The following is an 11,880-nucleotide window of genomic DNA, read 5'->3' on the forward strand; positions in this document are numbered from 1 at the left end:
TTGCAGCCTTTTTTGTTTTTCTGTTGCGCTATTTGGACAGAATCACAGCTTTCTCATGAATGGACCGAGTGCGTCCTGACTAACTCTCGGGGTACCCGAGTTGTCTACCTGTCCAGTCACCGTGGGAATGGAGTGGGACCCATGAGAGACATGGTCTGACATAGCAGACCCACCACCCGAACGTATCATTTGTGGAGATGTGGAACGCCGCGGGACTCGGGTCTTTGAGGCGGACCCCATCCTGATGGCCAATGGAATTCTCGGTTACTTATGGGACTTTTGCTCGAGTCAGCCAGGTGAGCGGGTAAGTTCCGAAACGGGTAAGGAAAGAACTCGCCCTTCCACAATAATAAATCCTCGGCCGCCGAGTTAGGGCTCCGGCGGAGGTGCATTCACCCCGAGGCGTAGCTCCTCAGCTCGACCTCTCGGAATACTTCCCCTTGTCCTCCGCTTACGGTCTTCGAGTTCTTCGCCCTCGCGATTGCTCCCCGTTCCGCGGTTAGGACGCTGAGCTCGCCCCTTCTTCGGGCGCAAGGCAACCCGGGTAAAATCCTGTTCTCCCGTTCACGGTTCGAGATTCCGGATGTGGGAAGGATTTACGATTTTGGTTTCTTCGAAGGATTGTAGCTCGTGGAGTAGGGCTTTTGTTTTATGTCGTTGCTATTTACTGTTAGGGTTTTGATGGAGTTGGATATCTTTCTCGTGGTGTTGAGATTTTTTGGTAGCGGTTTATTCTCTCTACGATTTTGTTGAGTAAGAATGGGTGTTTGGTTTTTCGACTCTTAAATATATGGTTTCTGCTTGCCAAAAGAATGAAGTGCGACTTATGTAGCTGTTTTTGGGATCCAAGCGATTGTGTTGACTGATCTTGTTCTGTATTAGGTCAGTTGTTATCGATTATTTTGGACTTTATACCCCAATGGAGATTGCGCGAGATATTGGACTATCAATTTAGCTAATCATTTCATGTATTTGCTCTACTTTTTGTCTGTTTTGCTGATGACAGCTATCATTGTTACAAGAAAGTGTGACATGATTGTTTGTAGCTCTCATTTTTCCATAATCTCAAGAGAGTCTAGAACAAAATTTTGGACTTCTAGCCACGATATCATTGTCATAAGAGAGCCCACAATGATTGCTTATGGTTCTTGTTCTGCAGGTTCTGAATTTTCGGACTTATAGCTGGATTTTGATGCGGGCAGGTGATAAGGGTCTTGTACTGTTCTTTGCTACTGAGAATATGACATTTTGTAGTTTTTAAGTGTTAAACTTTCTAGTTGACTTTCTGCTCAGTGCCTGGATGGCTGTGGTTTTTCTTTATCCTAATCTTCTAAGCTACATAATACCTCAGGGCCATAATGTAGCTTGTGCTGTAAGCTTTCTTTTCTCGTTTTTCAAAAGATTGAACTGACCTTTCTTTGGAGTGAAACAAGTTATTAGCAGATTGTAAGAGTGTGATTCTAATGTTAAACTCATATTGTGTTGTTTTGTCGTGTAATGATTATCTACCTTGTTTTTTTTCTGGAGTTATATATCTGTTGCAGCTTCCTATAAGGCTTCATAACTAAATTGAAGATTACTGTCAATAGGCAGGTAAAAAACTCGACCTTATTTGTTGCAGTTGCAGCACGTGCAACTGACGTAAACCATAGAATTTCACTAGTGCTTGGATAAAAGGGGATGATAGCCTTTGTTGTAGGAAACAATGTGCACCTCAAAGGCACAAATAAGCTGATGAGGCAATGGCAGATGATCTTCAGGATTTATTTCATTATTTATGTTATAGGTTTGTTATTTTGGCCTTCAATAATCATCTTATTTTAATCTCTATATTGCAACGTTAGAAAAGATACCTAGGGACTTATCAGATTTCATGGCTGTTAAGGATGTTCGGGGTGCTCGAGGAAGGTGAAATTATGATGTATGGATCATTAGCTGTAGCTTCATGGCTGTGACATCATTAATAGTTAGTGCTGATCATTAGTTTTCCTGTCTCTCCTTCGCTTTTGATGGTTCTTTCTTCCTCTCTTCTTGCTCGACCTTGAAATATTTTCCTCTTATGTACACTTGCTTAAGGCAAACTGCAGACCTAGTAGGCTGTGTGGACTTTGACAGCTAATTAGATTAGCAGAACCGTAGAGCGTATACATAAGGTTAGTGCATATATGGAGGCTTGATGCTGTAATGAAGCTTAAAAAACACTTATTACAAAGAAATTTTGCTGTAGATGTTAGTAGAGTTGTAGATATAGGGAGAATTGTAGAAGATATATATTATAGCAGCTGAAATTGAGTGTAGGAAAGTTAAAAGTTTATAGTAAGGGGTTAAAGACATGGGACATACATATGTACTTGCTAGAGTTAGGGGAAGGGGAATTTAGTTATTATTAGATGCATGATATTGAAGACTAAAGGTTGCTTGTACATGAATTGAGATTAAGGAGAGATAGATAAATTATTTAACAAATGCCCTATTTTTTTGGTAAGAAAGAGTAATAAGACTAAATTATAGATTTGTTCAAAAACTAGGACACGTAAGGTAAATAATGTTTTGAAGAGGATAAAAATACTCGAGTAAAAATAAAATGTTGTGTATATGGAGGTTTGGAAGAGCTTAGAAGATTTGGTGATAATTCAGATGATTAAATTATTAAAAAAAGTTAAAAAAACCCTGGTGAATGGGAAGTTTTTCTGGATGCCAATTTAAAAGAATAGGGTGTTATTAAATGTCTTTCTAATGGCAGCATATTTAGGACAACAAGTAATACTGTGAAACTTTGTAAGGATGACTGAACAAAAATTAAGATATGAAGCATGTTTTTTCTGAAAATCATGTTGGATTTCATGCCTAGGAGGATATATTATAGATGTTATTTATTAATTGGCCTCAATGGAAAAATATATATATAGGTAAAAAGTTGCAAGTGGTTATTATTGACATAGAAAAAGTTTAAAATTGTACTAATTCCCAGGAATACAACGTGTGTTGTAAAAAAGAATTTGTATCTAATAATTAAATTGGTGATAAATGATATGTACAATGGAGTTTTCAATAATGTTAGAACAATAGGAGTATTTAGTGAGCTTGGTAGAGCTACATGCTTATGTGAAGCATCACTTTTAAGTCATTTTTTTGCACTAATATTTGGTGAACTTGCTAGGTAAAATTAATAAAATTTCTTGGTGCATGTCGTATGCTAATGATATTATTTTGATCGATCAAAATCCAGGGGATTAATTTCAAACGCATGATGGTATTTTCTTAAATCCAAGCATATAGTTTGATTGCACAACAATCCATAGTTAAGCAAGATAAATTTGATCAATAGTTTAATATTAAGCAATTCATTGCATGTTGGTAAAATATGCTCAAAGTCCTTGTTAGTTTTTTAATCCAAGTTTTTTAAATGTTTGTCTCTCATTCAATAAAGATTATGTTGTTTCAATAGAGAATAGGAAATATGATTAACATAACATTTAACATGCTGAAGTGTGTTAACCATTTGTATGTAGGCAGCCAAAAGTATATATCCTCATTGTTACATTACATACCTACATGAAGCCATAAAAGATCAATCCAGCATAGTTTTGTCCATGCAAGTTGTATTAACAAGGTACTTTTATGATACATGAATTATGGAGATGGCTTTTGGTTAAGATTGAAAACTAAAAAAATAGAAATAAGATTAATAAATTCTAAAAAAATAACACAGGTATAATGACTTCATTTATAGATAAAATGGTTTTGAGCTGTAGCATAAGAATAACGTGTATGATATCACTGTTTTTGAAAGAAAATTACAGACATGGTCTTATACTGCAGGTTTTTGCTTGGACCTTTGCTAATATAATTTCATCAGGAAAATTGGCCTCGAAGCTTCTAAAATTGGATGAAATGTAAGATTTCGGAAGTTACATATTGGCTTTTTGGCGAACCCTTGTATTTGACAATCTCTTATTGTTATATAAAGTTCTGGTACTGTATTCAGGTACATCAATTTCATTAAATTGTGGTGAGTATTGTTGATGGCCTACTGTCTGCAGTGATCTACCAGAGAAGAAGCTTGTCTTGAAAGGAATTAAAATTAAATGAGGATTGCTCTTTGCTATGCTTTGCGTCGAAACCTGAGCAAGAAGAGGAGTCGTGATCTTTTTTGTATATAGATTTTCAAGAGTGGAAAATCATCAAGCGCAATCTGGCAGTACAAGTGTGTTCTGTCATTTCTATTACATGATGGAGTGTAATAAAGAAGAGGCTATCAGAGCGAGGGAAGTTGCAGAAAAGAAGATGCAAAGTAGAGATTTCATTGGGGCACTTAAGATTGCTCGGAAGGCCCAGCATCTCTTTCCAGAGCTTGAGAACATCTCTCATATGTTAACTGTCTGTGAAGTTCATTGCTCTGCTGATGCTAAAATTAACGGAGAGATGGACTGGTATGGGATTCTGCAAGTAGAGCCAACAGCAGATGACTCATCTATCAAGAAACAGTACCGAAAGCTTGCACTTTTACTTCATCCTGATAAAAACCAATTTGCAGGTGCTGAGGCTGCCTTCAAGTTAATTGGAGAAGCACATAAGATTCTGTCCGATCGACTAACACGACAACACTATGATGTTAAAATGAATGTTAATATCAGAACTGCCTCTTCCAGGCAGCCTGCTCCACAGATGAGGAACAGCTTTTATGCTAGAAGCAATTTCAGTGCAGTGTCTTTTAATGGCCTAAATCAGCAACAGCAGCAACCATCAGCTTTTGCTACTGCCAATACATTCTGGACTATTTGTCCTAATTGCAGCATGAGATACCAGTACTACCTTAGCATATTGAACAAAACTCTCCGCTGTCAGCATTGTTCGAAGCCCTTCATTGCATATGATTTGAATGCAGAAGCTGCGCCTTCTGGGGTAAAGTCTGGTCAATCCTGGAACAACGTTGGAAATTCACATCATCAGATTCCAGTTCAGCAAGCTAATAATGTTAACCTGCAAAGTCAATCTGGAAATGCCTCTTCTAGTACAGGGCTTAAGAGTGGTGTTGGTGGAGGACCATGGGCCCCCTTTGGGCATGGAGGTGGACCTACAAACATGGCAAACATGGCTACAGATGACAGAATGGATGTTAAAGGTGTTGCAAGTAATGAGGTTCAGTTCGAGGAAAAGAACCCCAGGCAAATGAATGAAGGAGGGAAGACTGCTAAGCCTTCAACTGCCAATGCTAATCTGAAGAGGAGCAGAAAGGTGGCTGTGGAATCCAGTGAATCAGATAGCACTGATGTTGAAGAAGACATAGCTATTGAGGTAGATGGCCCTCAAGCAAAGCAGTATTCTTCATCGTCTGCACCACGTAGGTCAACCAGGCTTAAGCAGAATATTAATTATAGTGAAGTCGGAAGCGAAGATGATGATGACTTTATAAATTCTCCTAGTTACAAAAAGTGGAGAGGTGAGTCATCAGGTAGTGCTGATGGGCATGCAGGATCGTCCCATGCTGATACCGATGGGGTGACTTCGAGTGTCAAAGCCACTGAATTTGGTGATGATAAAATGGAGAACATTTACAAAGATGATGCCTCCGAAAAGCAACCACTAAATGGAAGTGAAGGTGTTAATGTAGATCCAACAGGGGAAAGCAAACTAGATACAGGCACGGAAGAGAAGTTAGGGCCTGCAGCGGAGTCTAGCATTGATTCCAGATCTAAGACCTCACCTGAACATGATACATTGACATATCCTGATCCAGAATTTTACGACTTTGAAAAACTTAGGCATGTAAATAAATTTTCAGTTGATCAGATATGGGCACTCTACGATAATCTTGATGGAATGCCTCGATTCTATGCACGAATTCGTCATGTACATGCCCCACATTTCAAGTTGCGGATAACTTGGCTTGAGCATAATCCCTTAAATGAAGTTGAGACAGTCTGGTCCGGTGAGGAATTGCCAGTTGGTTGTGGGAATTATATACTAGGATCCACACAGTTTGCTGAAGATCATCTGATGTTCTCACATATTGTGTCTTGGGAAAAGGGGAAAAGAAGGAACTCATATGATATATATCCTAGAAATGGCGAGGTTTGGGCTCTCTTCAAGGACTGGAATGCTGGGTGGAGATCTGATGCTGGCAATCATAGGCTGTATAAATATGAAGTTATAGAAGTACTTTCAGATTTTGCAGTGGATGCTGGAATCAGCGTGATTCCCTTGGTTAAGATAGAAGGTTTTGTGAGCTTGTTCATGCGAGCAAAGGAGATGGCTATGGCTCCATATATGATACCCCCTAATGAAATACTTAGATTTTCTCACGGTATCCCTTCTTACAGGTTGAATGGGACCGAAAAAGAAGGTATTCCTCAAGGTTGTCTGGAGCTTGATCCAGCATCTCTTCCTACTGACTTTTCAGAGTCATTTCCTTCCGTTAGTCTTGGTGGCGGTACAAGTGGAGTTGGAAATTTGAGTGAATCTCATGTTTCATGTTTCAAGTCCACAGACAATGAGGTGGAACCTGGAATGAAGGATGTTACTCATGCAGAACTATATCAAGCTGGTGGACGCCAGCAATCAGAAGCTTGGAAGCATGCACAAAATGATACAAAGCAGCCTGAAGTAGTGATAAGAGAGGAAGACAGGTTAGATGCTGCTGATATCCATGATAATTCTGCTGAAAATGAAAATTCATCTCCAATGTCATCGTCGAGCCCCCTTGTCGTTGAATATCCTGAAGCAGAATTTCACAATTTTGATGAGGGGAAGTCAATAGAAAATGTCCAACGTGGTCAGATTTGGGCATTATACAGTGAAATAGATCAGTATCCCAATTACTATGGATGGGTGAAGAAAGTTGAGTTAGAATATCATAAAGTGCATATAGCATGGCTTGAGGCCTGTCCTGTTTCAGAGGAGGAGGCACACTGGATACAAGAGGGAATGCCGGTTGCATGTGGTACATTTAAAGTGGAACAGCAGAGTGTGGCATTTGAGAACATGGGTATGTTTTCTCATCTTGTGCAGGCCAAACCAAGTGCCAGAAGAAACCGATATGACATTCTTCCATGCCATGGTGAGATTTGGGCTGTATACAAGAACTGGAGTGCTGGATGGAGCCGTTCAGACTGGCAAAACTGTGAGTATGATGTGGTGGAAATTTCTGAATGCACCGATGCTGGCCTGAAAGTTCGACTTTTGACAAAGGTTGATGGTTATAGAGCCGTTTTCAAACATGAAAACGAAGGAAAAGCTGTGACCATGGATGTACCAGCCAATGAATATACTAGATTCTCTCATAAGATACCTTCATTCCGACTGACAAACGAAAGAGGAGGGAAACTTCGTGGTTATTGGGAGCTGGATACTGCATCTATACCTGACATTTTACTTATCTCGGACTCCGCATGATACTCGGTTACCTTCAGCAACTTATGGAAACCTTGGGTACCTTCAGCAGCTTATGGAAACCTTGGGTACTTGGTTAAAGAGATCAACTTGGGTACCTTCAGCAGCTTATGGAAACCTTGAACTGCAGTGCAGGGTTACTGCAGGTTGGTGATTCCATGTCTACACATGGGTGCCTGTGTGAGGAAAGTCCGCACAATGCATGGGAACCTCTGTTCTGTTGAGTTTGTAATCAAGTCTCATAGTTCACTATGCTCCTATGTGAACACAAGCCAGAGTAACCGAATTTTCGCGAGGTGTGCAAGAAGCTGCCAGCTAATGGATGTTGCAGATGATGCTTTTTCATCCATTCATCCTCTGTAGGCGTGTAATCTCCTCCGACTGTTGCAATCTAATCTAGGTAACTCAGATCAGAAAAATATTTAAAGTTTGCTCTTAGCTTCGACTTAGTCATTACTTTCGTCTCAATCTGCTTCACTTTATGCGGTCTGGCATTTCTTCTTATAATATATATATATCTCCTCTCCTTGAATGGCGCTGGTCGTGTGGGATTCAAGACACATTTCTTTTTTGGTTCTACCTCAAGCTAATGTAAGCTTACGGAGAGAGATCAGATGTCGCCACGAATCCATAAACACAATCCTGGGCGGCTATATGATGCAGGACGCCAACCAGGGATATATAATTATTATCTCCCATTTCTATCCATCCCACATCGAGAGAGAATTGCAACAGAGTGTGGGCCCTTCCTTCCTTATGTTACATTTTACTGCTACTCACATTTTAAATCCAAGACTGGATCTTATCCTGTTAAGTTATGCCCGATACCAAATATCACAAATGATCGTATCGCTCTTCCAACAGAAACAAAAAGTGGTTGTGATGTCCTGCAGAAGAAAAATAACATTCACCAACAAACTGCTACAGAATCTCAATCTCAGCACTCGTGAGGATCTTCTTGCTTATTCGTCATATGTTTTCTCCAAGGATTAAGAGCTTCTCTGATGGCTTGAGCTTCTTCAGAGCTCTCCCAGGCACGTTTTTCCGACTCCAGCACGGTGACCTTGTCGTCTGCCAAAAATACCGAGATGGTGCATGAAGAACAAACAATAGTGAATCTAATAACACATAAAACGGCATCATTTGTCATGCACAAGTCAATACATGAAGAACAAACAATAGTGAATCTAATAACACATAAAACGGCATCATTTGTCATGCACAAGTCAATACAACCACAACAACAATGGCAGCACACAAAATGTCGATACACATGATACAACCACAACAACAACAAGACCATAAAGCCCCAACTTATCATCCAAGCTTAAGTTGGCTTGAAACCATGAAGTGCGGAAAGAACAATAGATACTGTCACGATACACAGTCGAAGCTTAATCAAAGTGATCTCATGCTTATTCTCCATCGTAAATAAAGACCATTTCCATGAATATGGATTTTGGAATTTTGGATTGTCCCCAAACAATTTCCCTTCAATATTTTTGTTCACAATATCGATTTTTATGTCAAAAAAAAAGAAAGAAAAAGATACCTACCAATGTTTACTAATCCGATCAAGGATCGGTACGCCGAACCATATAACTTGGTACCGATCCATATTCATCTTTTCTTGGTGCCACCAATAATACCTAAACTGGTATTCGACGGCGATCTTAAATCTTGACAACAACAACTTTGCATACTTAGAACAACTCATTTTGGTGACATGTACATAAATACTATTTATTCAAAGACAAACACTTGTTCATGTACCTATTTGATCTTTTCAATCGACATTGGCACTTGAAATAACAAGATGGAAGAGTATGGCTTTTGTTTGACACATGATATCATTTGAAGGGAGAAAAACCATAGCACATGACAAACAAAAAAAGAACAAAGATGATAAGTCTTATTGAGTTAAAAAAAATCTCAAAGGTGAGCAAAAATTATGGTCATGCACTAGAAAGTTTTATTTGAAAACAAGTGACACTTAAAATGGAGTGAAAAACTTTGGACAAAAAAAAGTTCGATGAGTCAAATATTCCTCTTACAAGAGTGGAAACACAAAAAGTATGCTAAGGTTTTAGATGCAAATGAAGGCTGCTATTAGATAATAGATGCAAATGAAGCACTTTGATCAATGATCACGCTTTAACCTCTCAAAACCTAAATTAATTTGCTAGTGCCACGAGAGATGCCCTAATTTGAGCAAAAAAAAGCCGATGAAACAACTCAATTTTTTTGATTAGATGCTGATGCTAATACTACTACTACTCTCCGTCTACTCTCCTCAAAAGGATCGAACTTTGTTGTATTCTACTACAAATATTCCAGCCCTAGGAAATCCAGCTTTCCCACGAAATCACAAACAATAAGCCCCCCCGGGGTGTCCAAGGAGAATAATAACAACAAAGCAACGCGCAAAGGGGCAAACAAATCCATAAATAAGAAGATTAGGGGAAGAGAAAGGAGGATGCTTTACAGAAACCGGTGTGGATCATGAATAGCTCCATCGAAGCCCCGATTAGCGCCGATACCGCCGCAATCTTCAAATACCAGTCCAGAAACTTCATCTGGAACTGCGATTTCGACGGAAGAGCAAACGGCGGTGGAGGAGAAGAAGGGCGTTCGTCGTCGAGGAGGCGAAAGACCCGGCTACGCCGTGGTCACTTGTGCATTTATCGACACGGGTCGCCGGGCCTGACCCGATCCGTGAAATCCATTTAGTAGAAAAGGAAACTTAAGTCGAATCAAATCAAAAAGGAACGCAATCGAACAGAAGAATCTTCAACAAGATTTGATTTGCTTATTAGATCCAAACTCGACGAACACAATCTAAGGTTTCTATGACTCACGGCTAATTCTCAAAGTATTGACTTAACGCACTTCATTTTACTCTTAATTAGGCCAATTTGGGTCATTCATAACAATCCTTTGGATCGGGGTGCCACAGTTCCGGAAGCATCGATATTAATTCTTTAGTTTGGGGTCTAATTTGATCGACTAGTTTCAGTTGATTAAAATAATTTTAAGATACTCCACGAAGATTAAACTCATGTTATTAGGCTTTAAATCTAAACGATTTTATTGTATTAACCACTACATCACAGACTTATTTAACTTATTTAGAATCATTGATTTCGTACTAATTTTTAAGTATTAGAACTAAACGGTATGACTTCGATTTCAATTCGATTTGGAACCACCGAACTATTAACCCGATTCAACTTTGTTTACATAATCCAAATCTACAAAGACTCGTCTACGAGTAAACGATGATATGATATGATGATTCACGGCTAACATGAAGGTGTTAAATTTTAGCACACTACATTTGGTTAATAATTACGTCAATTTGGGTCGATCATATTACTCGAGTAACTGTGAGAAGAAATGACTAGTTGGATTTTATGGATACATTTTTATACACAAAGAAGGATTCGAAAGTATGATAATTACATGATTTTTTCAATCAATAATAATATAAAATATTTATTATATTATTTTATAACGTAGGAGGTCACGTTGAGATCATGATCTTCATTATTATTGATAGAATCAGGACAATATGTTATCATAATTTTTATGATTTAAAATCATGATAACATAATATCAAAATATTGAGAGGATCATGATAATCTTATCATGATTTAATTTTCTCAATAATATCTTTTCAAATATACTCTCGTAAGATAGTGCTCCTATCGGAGACACCAATCTTGGACCGAAGTATATGGAATTACTAGTGAGACAAAGGCTTGGTAAAAGTATCTACAAGTTGACCAAAAGATAAGATATGAGAGACACATAGCTCACCATTTTGAACTTTGTCACGAACAAAATGAAAGTCGATAGCTATGCGCTTCATTCGAAAGTGAAATACAAAATTAGCACATAGATATGTTATCCCGATATTCTCACAATATATAGATGGAGGATCAGATATTGTGATAAATAATTCATTTAACAATAATTGAATACAATAAATTTCAATAGTCGTAGAAGTAACCGATCGATATTCAACCTCGTAGAAGATCTTGTAATATTTCTTATAACTCTTAGATATTAGATTGTGACCAAGAAATATAATATAAGTATTAATAGATGTCCTGTCATCCTTATTACTTGCCCAATCGGTATCTGAAATTATATAAAGCAACAAAGAAGAATTTTTTTAGGGAAAGAAGCCATGATCAATAGTGCTCTTTTAAGTACCGAAGAAGGCATTTAACATATATCCATTGGAAGTAGACTTTTATATAAATTAAGATAATTTATTCACTTCATATGTAATGTTCAAGCAAGTAAATATCAAATACCGTGCACTATCAACAACTTGACGATACTCAATGACGTCACTAAGATTAGCACTATCAAATAGAGTATGAGGAACACTTGTAGAGATTAGTATAATAACAATATTGGCTTCAAGCATTTTAGTACGACCAAGAAGATCATGAATATACTTTTGTTGAAAAAGAAATA

At 38.2% G+C, this 11,880-nt stretch overlaps 2 protein-coding genes across 10 annotated transcripts; one reads left to right on the top strand and one right to left on the bottom strand.

Moving 5' to 3' along the window:
- Positions 1 to 113: 113 nt before the first annotated feature.
- Positions 114 to 7,830, top strand: LOC135584820 (uncharacterized). Of its 9 annotated transcripts, none has more exons than XM_065177466.1 (5): positions 114 to 544; positions 1,160 to 1,202; positions 3,513 to 3,613; positions 3,823 to 3,896; positions 3,989 to 7,830. In XM_065177466.1, the coding sequence occupies exon 5, from the start codon at positions 4,231 to 4,233 to the stop codon at positions 7,393 to 7,395; it is 3,165 nt and encodes a 1,054-aa protein (XP_065033538.1). In that variant the 5' UTR covers positions 114 to 544; positions 1,160 to 1,202; positions 3,513 to 3,613; positions 3,823 to 3,896; positions 3,989 to 4,230; the 3' UTR covers positions 7,396 to 7,830. The 9 variants fall into 9 exon arrangements, with proteins under 9 accessions (XP_065033538.1, XP_065033542.1, XP_065033540.1 ...); XM_065177470.1 differs by having other exon boundaries at positions 4,044 to 7,830; XM_065177468.1 differs by having other exon boundaries at positions 3,517 to 3,613.
- A 394-nt stretch (positions 7,831 to 8,224) lies between these two features.
- LOC103970135 (uncharacterized) lies at positions 8,225 to 10,115 on the bottom strand. Its single transcript, XM_009383796.3, has 2 exons — positions 9,878 to 10,115; positions 8,225 to 8,463 (listed from the first exon to the last, which is right to left on the bottom strand). Exons 1-2 carry the CDS (start codon positions 9,966 to 9,968, stop codon positions 8,330 to 8,332), a joined length of 225 nt encoding a protein of 74 aa, XP_009382071.1. The 5' UTR covers positions 9,969 to 10,115; the 3' UTR covers positions 8,225 to 8,329.
- Positions 10,116 to 11,880: the final 1,765 nt, after the last annotated feature.

The sequence above is a fragment of the Musa acuminata genome, unplaced genomic scaffold (assembly GCF_036884655.1).
Source record: "Musa acuminata AAA Group cultivar baxijiao unplaced genomic scaffold, Cavendish_Baxijiao_AAA HiC_scaffold_1057, whole genome shotgun sequence".
In the NCBI taxonomy this organism is placed as follows: Eukaryota; Viridiplantae; Streptophyta; class Magnoliopsida; order Zingiberales; family Musaceae; genus Musa; species Musa acuminata.

Bases quoted from the DNA above. Each gene is read 5' to 3' on its own strand.
- LOC135584820 (XM_065177467.1), top strand. From the start codon at position 4,231: ATGATGGAGTGTAATAAAGAAGAGGCTATCAGAGCGAGGGAAGTTGCA.
- LOC103970135 (XM_009383796.3), bottom strand. From the start codon at position 9,968: ATGAAGTTTCTGGACTGGTATTTGAAGATTGCGGCGGTATCGGCGCTA. The intron at 8,464-9,877 runs GTAAAGCATCCT...TATTTTTGGCAG, and splicing joins CATGATCCACACCGGTTTCT to ACGACAAGGTCACCGTGCTG.